Raw genomic sequence first — 16,481 nt, forward strand, 5'->3', positions numbered from 1 at the left:
AAAGGAGGTCCAAAGTAACACAGCAAATAAAGAGTGGAGCTGAATAAATATAAAATAGAATGATCCATGCAAAATATCTGTTCATGGGAATATAAGGAAAAGTTCATGAAGAGGTTGTTGTACAAAATCAGCTGTGTTCAATATTGCTAATCTTATTTCACTATTTATTTCTGGCAGCTGGCTGGTATGGGGATCTGAACCCTTGACCTTGATGTTACCAGCACCACAATGTTGCTGTTTTTAAAGCCTCATCAGCATCCTAATTAATGTGCTAATTGGTAATAATTCACCTTGATACTCTGTAATTAGTGAATTACAGGCCTCTTCAAGAACTCCTTTGAATGAGACTCCTTTTGATAAAATTCTTCCTTATAGCTTGCAGAAATAGCCCATAACACTAATTACTTTCATTTCTCCCACCTTCCCACTTTGTACTTCTGCTACTTCTTGAAGAAGTTACTCTAGCCATAAATTCCAACTAGACCCTAGATAGTGTTCCTCTGGTCATCCATTAGCTTTAGCACTCACCACTTCCTCTCTGCCTACAGGGCTCTGCACAGGTTGACCTTTTAGCTATAGACTGTGTATAAACAGAACTTCCTACATGCATCTTGGGACTCATGCGTTAAAAGCCTTTATTTTATACAAGGTAATCTGAGTGGCAGTAGCCAAATAGAGACATGGAGATAAATTTACAAGACAGCTTCGCTCCTTTCTCATAATTCATCAAGCCAAACAAGACTGTAAGAATAGCAACAACAAAGGATGATTTATAATTTCTACTCTGCAAGTCGCTATGGAAAGATATATAAATGGCTTTCAAGGAATAGATTTAAAAGTTGTCTTTTTTTTTTTTTTGGTGGCTGGCCAGTTCAGGGATTGAACACTGGACCTTGGTGTTATCAGCACCACACTCTAGCCAACTGAGCTAATAGCTAATTGATTAGCCTTAGACTTAAAAGTTGCAGCAAGTTAATATGTGTGACTTGTTTCATAATTTACCATCACTTTATTACAGTTAGTGTACAGGGTTTGGAATCAGGCTACATGGGTTTACATCTTTGGCTCTGACATTTGTTAGTTATGTGACCTTGGGTGAGTTACTTAACCTCCCAGCATTCTCATTTATAAAATGGGGTTCATATTGGCACCTACCTTGCTGAGTTGTGAGGATTAAATGAGCTAATGCAGGTCAAATGCTTAAAACCATGCTTGGTACATGGTAAGCATCCAATGAATGTTTGCTGTTATTACCACCACCTCCCCCTCCATTATCATCATGTTTAGTAATAACTGAAATTATCACAGTCCTATCGGACCAGGGCCCCCAAATGAATTAAACATTAAACTAATTTTAGTACCAATAGGATAATATCTAGTGAACTAAAACATGAAATAACACTGATATTTACTTATTTAAATTCATCTTCATTACAAAACTAGTAAAAAAAATGGGAAGGCACAATGAAAGTTTGATCAGTGAATAAAAATTTTAGATAGCTAATAGTGAAACTTTGTATGTTGTACTCAAAATTAAATGAGAATACATGAAGCATTTTGAAAACTAGAAAGTGCTGTATTAAATAGGCTATTATTAATGAAGATAATAGATTCCACTTAAAAATGGTTTACAAGATGAGATTTGTTATTTTATTTTATACTTTCCACTACCTTGTTGAAAAACTTACAACCATCATCCCAAGAAACTGGGACAAGAAGCAAAGTAACCAAGATCATTCAGGGCTCCACCCTCAGTGGTGTTGCATGACACTGTAATGAGTCACAGCCAGAACATGAGGATGAATGTGAAGGAGAAACTGACAACCTTGCACATCAGTTGGTGTCCCTTCATAGAGAATGAAGGCTGTAGAAGTAAAGTTGTGAGACTCTCCATGGATTAGAAATTAGGTTGACTTGACTCTGCTTTTTGAGAGTCAAAGGGACAGTCAAAAAGGCAGGTTTCTTAGACAACCAGAAGCCAATATCGAAGTAAATACTCCGAAACCACTCATTTACAGGGCAGCTGTTTAAAAATAACCTATCTATCAAGGGGTAGCTCAAGAGAAACAAGTAAGATTGTGTGCCAAGAAAAAGAGAACTATATATGAATTTGGTAATTAATTAGAGGACCAGTAGAACTCAGGTGATAGAGCAATGCAAAGACCAAGATATAAGCTTGCTTTGCTCAGTAAGCAGGGAAGTTAAGAAAAATTATTAAGTCCCTGACTGGGGATAAAAATAGGTATTGCTAAGAAATGATACAGACAGAAAATTAAAAACTGAGCAGAGTTAAATTAAGTCAAGCTGGAGTCCGTGTATCATTTCTGTGCCTATAAATCACCTCTCTGCATCTAGTGTCTCACACTGCAGCAAAGCAGCTTCTATCTTAAATGAGTAAATTTCTCCTGTGAAAATTTAGAAGGAAGACAGGCTTCATGTTACAGTATTTAGAAGAGAAACTCCTGAACTCCTGGGTGATAGTGGTGAATTAAGTCAAGAGCAGAACTGGAGTAAGTGTTCTTTGTAAGGAGGCTAGAAGCCAAGTTAGTTATAATAGTGACTGAGAGTGAATCTGTAGCATTATTTCTGTGCACAAAAATCAGCAAGTTACGCAGAGGAAGCTCGGAGGGAGAGAGGGAGAGAGGGAGGGAGGGAGGGAGGGAAGAAGGAAGGGAGAAAGGATGGAAGTAAGGAAGGAAGGAAGGAAGTTATCTGACTGCTATTATCTCATGTACTCATGTAGCTTAAGATAAATAGAATATTGTATTTTAGTTATAAAATACATAATATCAAAGTAAATACTCCCAAACCACTCATTTACAAGACAGCTCCTTAAAAATAATCCATTTATCATATGTGGTCCTGATCAACAAACTCACTTGGATATTTAAAGAAGCTGAAGTATTTTTCAAAGTACATCTTAAGAAATCCAAGATTGTATGGCACCACCTCAGAGGTCTCTAAGTTGTGTTTTGGTGACGGGTGCAGGGGAAAGGGAAATCAAACAAGCAGGGCTGTAGGTACTCTTCTATTTCTTAAATCTGAAAAGCTCTGGTTTTATCTCTTTTGTTTTGTTTTTGGCAGGTGGCTGGTACAGGGATCCATATTTTTATCTGTTTTATTTAACAGAGACTCATTAAAGATTTCATTCGATAAGAGACTACTACTTAACTATGGTCAAGTGGGAAAAGCAGAGGCAACTCTGGGTTTGAATCCTGGCACTGCTATTTACTAGCTTTGTGACTTGGGAAAATTACTTAATCTCTCTGAGCCTTAGTTTCCTCTTTATAAACTGGGTAGAATAATATTTACAAGACTGTTGTAAAAAGTAAATAAGATAAAGTATGTATACCATACAGCAAGAGGCTTTAGCACATAGCAGGCACTAGCTAAATGCTAGTTCCTTTTCTGAAAAGACATACGGATACGTATAGAGAAAGAGTGTAGTTCAAAAAGTTCATGGAAAAATAGAATTAAAAGATACATGAATCTTTCCATGAACTTTTTGAAGTACCCTTGTGTATATATTTGTATAAGTACTCTGTAAATGGTTCTTCTGTAACTTGCAGTCATGCAACAAATATACTGAGAAAGAGTCTGGGGGTCAGCAGCATCACTCTCTCCAGCATTCCCTGGCTGTGGCTGCCATCCCAGTCACTAGCATAAATTCTTAGCATTTATCCACTGTTCCTCCTCTATATTTTCAGCAGTTACTATCAATACTTTTCATTAGTTGCTCAAAGATATTTTTTCAAAGAATCGAAATATTTTTATAATAAGCTAAGACACTTCACAAAGGCAAACAACCTAAAGAGCATTTTAAACAAATGGACTCTTGATCTGATTGAGATTAAAAGGAGCATTAGAGTGGCTCACCTTTTCTTAAGCACAGACAGATGAAGTAGCCTGATCAAACTGGCACAGTTATCAATTAGAAAAATTCCCACATGGTTATGGCAGCTCCTGATAGCTTTCCATGCTGATTATCTCATGCTGCATGTTGCATGGACAATACATGACAGAGAAAAGGTAAGGGAAAAGTCACTGGGAATACTACTCTAATTCAACGTCATTAAGATCACAGAAGACTACAATAACAAATACTAATTACAAAACATGGAATGAAATGCCCACAGTAAGTTTTACCATCCTAATTCCACCATTAATTAATTGTGTGACATGGGAAAGTTACTTAACTAAGGCCTATTTCTTCATGTTTATGGATAAGAAAACTGTGGTACACACACACACACCATGGAATTCTACTCTGCCATAAAAAAGAATGAAATTCTCCCATTTGTAACAGCATGGATGAGCCTGGAGAAACTTATGGTGAGTGAAATAAGCAAAGCACAGAGGGATAAATACCACATGTACTCACTCATATGTGGGAGCAAAGAGAGAAAGAATGAAGGAAAGAAAGACCATAGTAGTGCATTGGTCTTTTGAGAACATTCCTTGGACTACAAAATTGAGTCAGGGGGAAAGGGGGAGGAGAGGGAGGTTGTGGGTAATTGGGAGAGGTACATGGGGTACAAATGCAATTTGTGGTAATGGGTATGCTGCCAGTATGAATCTGGCACTCACATCATGGGCACGAGGGGGGACAACCAGCTTTGTATCACATGAATATTCATAACTAATAATAAATAAATAAAGTAATAATAAAAAAATACCTGCCTTAAAGCCTTGTTATGAAAAACATCTCTTCTGAGGTATTCTTGCAAAAATCCATAACCTCAGTCTAATCATGAGAAAACATCAGACAAACCCAAATTGAGAGATATTCTACAAAATAACTGATCAATACTCTTCAAAAGTGACAAAGTCATGAAAGTCTTTAGTGGTTACCAAAGACTGAGGAAGTTTCACAGATTGGAAGAGACATGACAAGTAAACACAGTGTGGTGGAGGTTCCTCAAAAACTTAAAAATAGAACTACCATATGATCCAGCAATCCCACTACTGGTTCTATTTCCAAAGAAAATGAAATTAGTATGTCAAAGAGACATCTGTGACATACTAATTTCATTTTCTTTGGAAATGATGTTTATTGCAGCACTATTCACAAAAGCCAAGATATAGAATCAACGTAAGTGTCCAACAACGAATGAATGGATAAAGAAAATGTGGTATATATACACAGTGGAATATTATTCAGCCATAAAAAGCATGAAATCCTGTCATTTGTGACAACATGGATGAACCTGGAGGACATTCTTAAGTGAAACAAGCCAGACACAGAAAATAAATACTATGTGATTTTACTCATATGTGGAATTCAAAGTTTATCTCCTCAAAAGAAGACCCCAAGATAAAAAAATAATAAAAAAAAATTTAAAAAGTTGATCTCATAGAAGTAGTTAATAGAACAGTGATTACTGAAGACTGGGGAAGGTAAGTAGGAGGAGGGATGAGGAGAGGTTGGTCAACGCATACAAAGTTACCGTAGAAAGGAAGAATAAATTCTGGTGTTCTATTGCACAGTAGGGTGAATATAGTCAATAATAAGGTATTGTGTATTTAAAAATAGCTAGAAGAGAGATTTTGAATGTTTCTACCACAAAGAAATGATAAATATCTGAGGTAATATATATGCTAATTACCCTGACTTGATCATTTTATAATATATACATGTACTGAAAAATTACATCATACCACATAAATTGTCCAGGGTTCCATCCCTGTACCAGCCAGCCACCAAATAATAAACTAATTAATTAAAAAATGATAAATGTAATGTGGGATTCTGGATTTGTTCCTGGACCAGGAAAAGGACTAGTGGAAAAACTGGTGAAATTTGAATTAGTTCTATAGCTAAATTATATTGAATCAATGTTAATTTTTTTTGTTTTGATAATTATATTATGATTATGCAAGAAAAAGCTTGGTGAAGGGTATATAAGAATTCTCTGTACTAATTTTGCAACTTTGTAAACCTATAACTATTTTAAAATAAAAAGTTAAAAAGTCTTGTGAGAACTAAATACAAGATCAAAAATTTAATACAGCAACTATTTTTTTTCACAGGCACGATTCCTTAATCTAACAGCTATCCTTAGTGATCGTTAACAGTAGAAACAGTATGTTGATACTGGTCAAATCCAGGCTGGAGATGCTAATAATGAAACATGTTGTTCAACTGCAATAAATATACTTCAACTGAATGATTACAAATATTCTTGTAAAAATCTACTAACCATCAATATTTCACTCCTTGCACAATATAATCACAAGCTAGTGTTTAAATAAGTATGGATTCTGTGTTTGGCCAATGATGACAGGCTTTATTTACCTAACACCATTAGCATTTAAACATAACATGTCAGATCTTCATTCCTCTAACACTATGACTACTCTCATCTTGTCAGATTTCAACAGTTCTCTGTCAGGCAACACCTGGCAAAATAAATTGTTTTCATATAAATTGAAGACATCCCATAATGAGTACGGTGTGATATCCTCTTATTCCTGTTTTTTCCTATTTTTATTTTTGATCTTGAGTTCACATCCAGCCTTGAGGGTCAAAAGCCTGCATGAGATAATTAAAGATCCCCAATGCCAAGCATTTTACCCAAGATTTCGTTTAAAAAAAAAAAAATTAAAACAACTTAGGACTCATGATGCTCTGAGTTACTGCTTCTAACAAGTCACTGCTATGGCTCATCCATTTTTGCTTCTCACCTCAGCCTAAATCTAGTAAGTAACTTGGCTGTTTCTTCATTTTTGATTGAATCATCCATATAATAAACATACATTTCTTCCTATTATACTATATTCTGGTAAAATAATTTCTGTTTTCTGCAAAGGCTATGAGATATCATAAAAATGTCTAATGCATCTGGTTTAAGAGTCCAGTTTTTCATTCACATATTTCTGCATCTGTTCACAAAATCCCTTTGACTTCAAAGGAAGCTTTTCAAGAAAAAAAAGAAGATACATACAGGAAAAGTGGCCATAAATTTTTAGCAGTCCTTTTCTAAAGCCATTTTAATAACGGCACTGTGGCATAAGTGTCTCTCTCACAAACCTAAACTATCACAAACAGTATTAATGACTACAGATTTGTATGGAGATTTATGCTTTCAAAACTTTTTTTCTGGTTATAAAAGTAATATACCTTCCATTTAGAACATGTGAAAAGACAGAATGCTTCAAGGAAACAAATCACTTTTAATCCACCATTTAGGAACACTAAAGCTAACAAAGACATTAAGAATGGTTATTTTCTTCCAGTCTTTTTTCTGTGTATATATTTATATAAATATTTATATATAAACATAATATTGTAATCACACTATGAATACAATTTTGTATCTTTTCTCAATTTATCTTTCAGGCCACCATTTTTAATGACTGAAATTATATGTAGATCTATAATTTTAAAAATACATTTAATTCTTTTTCTACTCAAAACTAAATTAAAAGCTTAGAAACATTAATCTGTTCTGGAAATTCTACATCTTGAAACAATCTAGATTAACAGTTAACTTTAAGAATAACCCTATTCATAAATGCTACTGAAACAATAGTAGAGGTTTAAGAAATTTTTTCTTTAACATTTGTAATGATTTAGTGTCCTAAACCTCCCTGAGCAGTCATTAGTGGGCTCTAGTTTGTTTTTCTTTTCTCTTTCATTCTCTATTCTCATGACGTCCTCAATTCCTTAGTTTGGAACGAGGGAAAATTTGGGTCTAAGGATTAGTTACTTAGGTAGCATAGGTTTTAATATGCTATAAGCTATAAATAATCAACTAATTCCGGTTCTGAGTAACCATATCCTCAAATTTCAAGGAGAGGAATATTTGACGTATTTATTTTTAATCAATTCTTACCAAACATTGCTGCCTGAAATTTAAAGCAACATTTGAATGGTTGTTTGTTGACAAAGAGCTTTCCGATTTATTGTCTTTAACCTTAGGAGAATCTTGTGAGGCTCACATCAATGAATAAAACAGATATCAGAAAATTAAGTAATTTATTGGATGGTTAGAAAAATAAGTTGAACTTAAATCTTGGTTTTCATAATTACTCTTATTGGCTTTCCTTTGGCTTCATAATCATAGTCACACATTTTCCAAAACTTTAAGAAACATTAACATTTCAATCAGTCCAACTCTCCCTCCACCCAATTTGCTAAAGAAAAAATCCTGTGACTTGTCGTGTCACATAGCTAGCACATGGCAGACAAAGGCTTTCACCTCTGGTTTTCTAACTTCCGCTCTAGTGCTCTTTCCAATACATCAGTTACAATACAATATCCTCATACCTACGCATTATGACAATGAATATAGAAGGGTGCCAGGAAATTACCTAATAATCACGTAATCTCGAATTTTTCTCTAGTTACCATAAAATATCTCCATAGATAACGTATGTCAAAGTGCTTACCACTGAGATCATTTGGAAGACTTTAGTAAACATCTGAATCAGTGAATGGGCATCCCCGCGCCCCTCCCCCCTCCCCATTCTTGCCATGAGAGTAAAATTTCAAATACTGACGGGCTGAAAGCCGCCTCATGCTCCCGGCACCGCGAGGGTAATGGTAAGGGCAGTGCTGTCGAGCGCCGGACGGGAGGACGCACTTTGGCAGCCTCCTGTCAGTCTTTCACAGAGCTTGCCAGAAACAGCACTACTCGGGGCTATGAGGAAGACCAGAGTGAAAGACGCCACTGACACCTGCTCAAGTACCACACCGCCAGAGGGAGGACGTCAAGCGGCTGCACCGACCTGAACCGCCCAATTCCTAAAAAGACGTCTACTCTCATTTCTCCGCTGGCCCCTTGGCTTGCTGTTAGTGAAAGGAGAGTAAAAACAGTAAGGGGACCATCAGAAGGGCAGCAGTCCCGGAAAGACCGGGACTCTGACAATTCCACGCCGGGGTCGGCTTCCCGCGTTGCCCGGCAACAGCGGCGGCGCAGCATTCTCCGGGCTAAACGCGACTGCCACGGTGTCACGCGGAGGCGCGTTGCTCCCACCAGGGGAGCGTTACGTCATCACGTATCTTGCAACGTCACCACGCTCCGAGTAGGCGGACAGTCATAGGCGAGTCGACCTTAAGAGAGAAACGGCTCGGAATTTTCCGAAGGAAGCGGGTGGAGGCAAACGGGAGGAGAGAAGGGCGAGGAAAAGGACCTGGCGGGAAGGAAAGCTGGTGAAAGAAGAGCCAGCTTCAGTTACCTGGGGAACGGGAGCCGCTTCTGGTCCTTTATGAAGTTCCCGGATGAAGCCCCAGCACCCACGCGCCTTCCGCATTGAGTGCAGCGCCATCTTAAGAAGGGCGGAGCAGTCTCTGAGAGCCAGTCCGGGTCACGCAGCGCCTTTTGCTTGCTGCGCATGCTCATGGGCTTGAGGCTGGACGCTACGCTGCTGCCTGGGGGAGTGCTGTTTTGCAGAGCAGGTGGGGATCGGGACGTGGTTGGGCTTGGCTTTATGTTTTCCCTGAATTCCTCATCTTTGCGCAGGCTTCTTTGAGGGAGAATCTCCTTTGGTGGAATTAGTTGCAGCAGTTTAGACTGAAAAGAAAATCATGTAGGGTGCATTTCAGGTCCTAGCCATCCAGAGGCAACTTTTAAGTTTCTTTAGGAATGGAGCCTCCCAGTTCTCTTAGAATAAGTGATCTTTTGAGACCTATGAGGCCTCATTTCATTCTGCCTGCAAACTTTGTTGAACTCTGCCACGCGCTAGGCAATGACGGTACCACGAAAGTCACATATCTTGCCTTCAAGAAGTGTACAGCGTAATGGGGAGGCAGTTGAATAAGTGGTGCACAGTGCTTCAGGTGTTATAGAAGCAGTCATCAAGTTTGGGATGAAGTGGTTAGGTCTGTGGTACGGGGAAGCTTCAGGGAGAAGGTGATAACTTAGTAGAGGAAATAGTTTTATGTTAAATTATGAGGACTAATACAGTTCTTCTGTTAATGCATCTGTAAAGCCCCCAGACAGATTAAGAATCTTTAAGTAAAAATATAACTGGAAGACACTCGTCAGAATTCCTTTATGTGATTTGTTATATTTATGCATTGAGCTAACATTGAAAATTACCAGGGAGTAGTAGTGGTAAGTTGTAAGAGGTGCTTATACAAGGGTACTTCAAACAGTTCATGGAAAAAGTAGAATTAAAAGATAATCCAAATCTTTCTATGAACTTTTTGAAAACCCCCTCGTATAACTAAGGAGCTGAAATGTAGCAAGATAAGACAAAACTTAATAAATTTAAACCATACAGTAGTAAAATCTCAAATGTACAAAGTCCTTGTGAAGTTTAAGCATAATTGGAATAATTTAGAAGTGAGCAGGGAAAGAATTGTAGGGATAAAGGAAAAAAAAAAAAACTAAGGAAATCATCTCAATCTTCAACAAAACAGAAGTGGTGCTTCTAGTACATATTCATACTTCAGGTAGATACATGAATCTGGAGCTCAGGAGAGGGGAGTGAACTACAAAAAAGATGGTGATTGAAACCAAAGAAATCTTTGAGACCACCAGATAGAATTTGTGTAATAAAAGTGGTCAGTGATGGAAATAAAAAAAAGTAGCTATCATGCTCTGGCTCTGTCGGAATCCTGCTGACTAGGCCAGTTGTAGAGCTCTTTTATCTGCCCGTAATCCTGCCAAGTGGGACCATTGTAGCACTCGGGCTTAATGTCGGAATCCTCCTCACAGCACCAATTGTCGAGCTGGGGCTGGGTCTGGAGCTCACAGACACCTCAAGCTCACTCATGGACTGGGTCACAAACCCAGGCTCGGTTCCCAGACCCCTCACATTCCAGACTGGGCCACCAGACCCCTCACATGCAGGTCTGTGAGCTAGGTAACTGGCCAAAAGGGTTTTTGGAAGCCGTAGGTTCGAGAGGATGGCTGCACAGAGCCGGCCGCCTGAGGCAGTCGCCAGCCAAATGAGCTGTGCATAAGCACCAACTCCACCCACCCCCACACACAATTTGTTTACTGAACCACCCCCAACCAGCCCAGAGGGGAGGGAAGCCTGATTAAATTATTCTGTTTTCCCAGCAATCCACCCCTTCAGGGTCCCTCGCCGCATGTATGATCTACATGTTCAGAATCTTCTGCAATGTTCCCTTAGCGAGGATAAATGACCCTTACTGTAAGAACCCAAATGCCCCAAGGGATCACACCCTGATCACATAAGTCCTTCTCGGCCACACCCCATCATGGCACTGGTTGCCCTTCTCTTCCGTATTCTCCTTCCTGCTGGCGTGAATTGCACACCAATCAGCTCACCCCCCAAGCCCCATGCAGTATGCTAAGTAGGGATTGTATTTTAAGCCAATCAGCTATCCCTAAAAACCCTATATATATGTGTGTGTGCCGCCTAATAAACGAGCTCTCTCCGGTGGATGTCAACTGGTGTTGATTCGTCCTTTCACTTACATTTACGTACTACGCAGTCCATCCCAGTCCCAAAAGTCTTTAGCTTGTTGCACACCAACTCAAAAGTCCAAAGTCCAAAGTCTCCTCTGAGACCGAAAGGCAAAACTCCTTTCAGCTGTGAACCTGTGAAGAGTCAAAAACAGGTTTATCTACTTCCAAGATACAGTGGGACAGACATTGGGTACACATTCCCATTCCAGAAGGGAGGAATAGAAAGGAGAATCAGGCCCCAAACAAACCTGAAACCCAAACGGGGCAAACGTTAAGCACTCTGGGGCACCTGGACCCCTAAAGTGTTGGGCAAACTTGCTCCTACAGCTCTGCCAAGTGCAGCCCATTGAGCTGCCTGGTGCCGGTGGCTTTTCCAGGCCAGTGCTGCATATTGCCAGCAGCCCCACAGTTCTGGGCTCCTGGTGGCAGTTTCACCATCCTGGCTCCACTAGACATTTCCCCATTGGGGGTTCTCTGTGAGGGCTCTGACCCCACTTTTCTGCTACACATTGCTCTGCAGATGACCTCTGCAGTGGCTCCACCCCTGCAGCAGGTCTCTGCCTGAGTCCCCCTGGCTTTTTCTTACATCTTCTGCCACACCTCCACTGCTCTCACATACTGTTGGCCTGCAAAATTAACACAACATGAACGCCACCAAAGTTTTCGGCTTTTGCTCTGCGGAGGTGCTGAGGCAGGATTGCTCCAGCCAGAGTGGCTGGGATGCAGGGAGCAGTTTGCCAAGGGCAATGACACCTCAGGTCTGCCCTCCAGAAAAACTCAGTTCTCCTAGGCCTCAGGGTCTGTGGCGGGTGGGGCATCCTTCCAGACTTCTCAAATGCCTTTAGGGCATTTTTCCCATTGTCCTGGTTTTTAGCATCTGGCTGCCTCACCATCAAGATAATGTCTTTGGCAAACAGTTTATTTGCTTCACCCTTGCATTTTTCTCCTGCTCTCTGCTTTTCTATCTCATGGCCAGACTGCAAATTTTCCAAATCTTTATGCTCTGCTTCCCTTTTACATTCTGGCTTTTGAATTACTTCAATCAGCTCGGCTTACACCAGCTATTTATTCAGTCTCATGCAGTTCTGCAATGTTTGCCCACACAGTTCAAACAGCTGCATTTTCCCAGTCCATCAAGGAGTGGCTGCCCTGCCCCTGAGCATATCTGTGGCTCTCCTGTAACCACTGCCACCAGGACAGGTGCATAGTAATGGAGACTAACTTTTCCACCTTTTCACCAGGTGAAAACATACTTGAAATTCTGCAGGAGCACCCATCCTCAGGTCATCTTCCATCTGCATGTGGCACTCTATTCTCAGGATTATATGGCACCTGTCGAGCCATCAGGTTTAAGTGGCACCCTCTGAGCCTTTTACCTTCAGACAAATGCAACATGTGTTTACTATATCGTCTCCAGAGCACGTTACACCATCCACCCCTAGGTCACATAGCTGTAGCAGCCAAGGGCTCTCCCTGTTTCTGCTGCTTTATTGTCTCAGTTTCTCATGCACAACAGGTTGTGCCTGGAGATGCACAGTTTCCCCCAACTCACCACTGGGTTGGTCATCTTCCCTGGTGTGAGAGGCAGGAGTGGCTAGTCACTGCACATCATCCTCTAGGACATTTATCCGTGCTTCCAAAAACTCTGCTTTCTGCTGCAAATCTCAATCAGTTTGCAGCATAGTGATCAGCAGCCAGGCTCCGGTTAGCAGAAAAGTGGCCACTGGGCACCACATGCTCAAAGACAGCCACATTTCCTCCCCCTCCCAAGGAGTTTTGCATTGTAGTACCTGGTCTATGCTGCCTTGCAGTACAGTGTGCAACAACCAGATCCTGGTCAACAGGAAAGTGGCCATAGGGCAGAACATATTCAAAAGTAGCCACATTTCCTTCTTTTTCCAAGGGCTTTTGGCTCCTGTAATGGCTCAGAATCCTGCCACAGACTATGCCAATTGTGGAGCTCTTTATCCTGCTGACAATGCCAATTATAATGCTCTGGCTCTGTCAGAATCCTGCTAACCAGGCCAATTGTAGTGCTCAGGCTAAAGTTGGAATCCTGCTCACAGCCCCAATTGTCGAGCTAGGGCTGGGTCTGGAGCTCACAGACCCCTCAAGCCCACTCATGGACTGGGTCACAAACCCTTCGCATGCCAGGCTGGGCTACCAGACCCCTTACATGCCAGGCTGGGCCATCAGACACCTCACACACAGGTCTATGAGCTAGGTAACTGGCCAAAAGGGTTCTTGGAAGCCATAAGTTCGAGAGCATGACTGCACACAGCAGCTGCCCAAGGTAGTCACCAGCCAAATCGTGGCACCGTGCATGCACACCAACTCCACACACACACACACACACACACACACACACACACACACATACACACACACGCACACACACACACACAATTTGAACCACCCCCAACCAGCCCTGAGGTGAGGGGAGCCTGATTAAATTATTCTATTTTCACAACAGTAGCCAAGAAATGTTGGAGAACCCAATGAAAGTGTTACAGAAGCTCAGGAGAAGACACCTTGACAGGGGAAAGAATATATGGTATCCCTTGTAAAATGCAGTTTTATCAATGCCTTCAATGTTCAGTTCTCGTATATAGATCAAAGCATTGCAATACAGTTTTTCACAGATATATTATTAGATTATGTGATGGTTGGAGTTAGCAAGATTAGACTTCTGACATCCTCAACCATCCAGATTGCAAGATAAAATCTAGCAATTAGATTTTGGTGCATCAAAAGTTGTTAAAGAGTGTACCCACTTTAATTCCTCAAGAAGTAATTCTTAGTCTTACCTGCTAACACTCATATAAATGATGTTATTTTAATGGGAGATATTTCCAAGACACATGAGGGGTCTTCAAAAAGTTCATGGAACGATTCATATTATCGGTTAATTCCACTTTTCCACAAACTTTTTGAAGTACCCTTATGTTCTCACTAAAGAAGGTATGTCAACACAAATCTGATTATTTCAATATCCCAATTTTTTTAAATTAAATTACTTGCAAACTTTAAGGCTTTTTTAGAAGTAATAAAATTTGTTTTACACCATGGTGGTGACCTGGTGATTCTAGAGTGTCACTCAGCCAGTTAGGTTGCTTCTTGGATAGGACTGTATTTCACAATTCTTATATTTCCTCCAGAATTTAGAATAGTGCCTTGCACAGAGTAGGCATATCTTTTAAATCTAAATTTGCTTTTAACAAATTACACAATTAATTGTCAGAGATTGATGTACTTTTAACAGCCAGAAGGGACAGTTGACACTAGGAAAGACAGGACCTCTAAAAAATGAACCAGTTCTGTCTACTTCTGTATTTTTTTCACAATAGCATCCTGGTTTGTGGGGAAGTATGACCAAAAAGTTCACCATCTTCTAACCATCTTCTAAGAAGAGCAGTATATTAAGCTTATTTTAATGAGTGTTTTTAATAATGATAACAACCTTCAGGGAAAGATTACAGCATACGTTATTGTGTGTCTTTAGAAAAAATTAATAATACATGTAGGGAAAATAGGATAATTTAGTCAGGCTCCCTCAGCTCAGGTTTGGTTGGGGGTCAAGCCCCACATTTCTTGTAAACAAGTTGTGTGTGGGTGGAGTTAGCGCACATGTGCACCAATGTATCTTTTTAGTTATTGCTATTGTGTGTTCTTCAGTTTGTGAGGCAGAAGCTGGCTGGCAGAGCTGCATCTAAAAATAGAGCATGTTTACTCTGCTGGCAGCTGTTTAGTTTTTCTTTGGACTTTGCCAGTAGCAGTTGAATTTCTGAGTTTCTCCTTTGTACTGCCTAGCTCTTAGACGTGTGTGTCCTGAACAAAGGTTAATCTTTCTTCAACCAAGGCTCCAAGGACCTTTTTGCTAGCTACCTAGCCCATAGACCTGCGCATGAAGGGTTTGTGAATGGGCTCGAGGGGTCTATGAGCTCCAGACCCTAGCTGTAGCTCTACAATATACTTGAAATGTTTTCGTACAAAATGGTTAATATTTTAAAAGTTTATTAATATTATTCAGTGTTAAGTTTGGCTATGTGGAAGATTTACCTATAGAATACCTTATTCTCCATTGCTATTTACAGTGTTGTTTAAATGGAGCAACACTGGGTTTAAGAACAGTGTTTTACCACAGTTGGGTAAGCTAAAGAACTTTAGTAAGATGAGATATAAATGTCATATTGAAAGCAAACTTTAAATATACTTAAGATTAAAAAATTTTATTTTCCTATATCTAGAGTATGCACTATATGACTACATATGTTCATGCTTACAATTTTGAACACTTGTTTAAAATTTGATTTCTCATCAACACTTTTAGAGTAAGTTCAGGTAATTTTGCTCTCCCTTTAACATTCCCTGCAAATCCTCTTGCTAGAAACAACAGATTAAAACCAGACTGGCAGTTGGGGAATGGTTTCTATTGCAACCATGTGTGTCAGAAGAAAGGATTAGGTTTCCTTGTCCAGGAACATCAAGGGGAACCTCCACCTCTGCAGACACACCTCTATTCCTCAGTAATGGAGAATTTATATCTAGCTAGATTTAAGTGGGATAAGGGAAGAGTTTAAATCCACTCTTTGCTGTAGCAGTATAATCAGCCCTCAAGTCTCAAAAGTATCCAATTTTGTTTCTCTAATTTAATTCTAAGTGTCAGGTTGGTATCAGATGCTAATCAAGGTAATGGAGAGTTGCCCTACACATTTATTCACTTAAAGAAGAATTTAGCAGACTGCAAAGATGAGACGGCAATTGTATTCAAAACTTACTTAAAGCACAGTCCACTCACCCTTGACCTTTCATCTATATTGAATGTTTTTCAAATATAAAGGAGGAGATTCCATAATGGAAGCAAACCTTTCTCTTCATAATTATGGGGGTACAGCCGTAGTTCTCTGGCCAACCCATCTTATGCTGGACCCATTAGAAGGACCCATACAAAAGTTAGGCACATTCTAGCCTTGAGTGAGATAACATCCAAGAGTCATTAAAGTATATGGGAAACTAATAATGATTTGGAAATTGTTCTTTTTCACCTTTGGCTTAATTCTACTTCCTAAAATCTGTCTTTTTATAGCTGGTGAAACT

At 39.8% G+C, this 16,481-nt stretch overlaps 1 protein-coding gene across 2 annotated transcripts in view; it reads right to left on the reverse strand.

Moving 5' to 3' along the window:
* WARS2 (tryptophanyl tRNA synthetase 2, mitochondrial) overlaps positions 1-9,270 on the reverse strand; it is a 98,600-nt gene extending 89,330 nt beyond the window's left edge. For both annotated transcript variants that reach the window (XM_063105948.1, XM_063105947.1), the window contains exon 1: positions 9,181-9,270. In XM_063105948.1, the coding sequence (XP_062962018.1) occupies positions 9,181-9,270 (90 nt within the window). The remainder of the gene's footprint in view (positions 1-9,180) is intronic.
* Between the last annotated feature and the right edge of the window lie 7,211 nt (positions 9,271-16,481).

This window comes from Cynocephalus volans, chromosome 8, assembly GCF_027409185.1.
Source record: "Cynocephalus volans isolate mCynVol1 chromosome 8, mCynVol1.pri, whole genome shotgun sequence".
Lineage (NCBI taxonomy): Eukaryota > Metazoa > Chordata > Mammalia > Dermoptera > Cynocephalidae > Cynocephalus > Cynocephalus volans.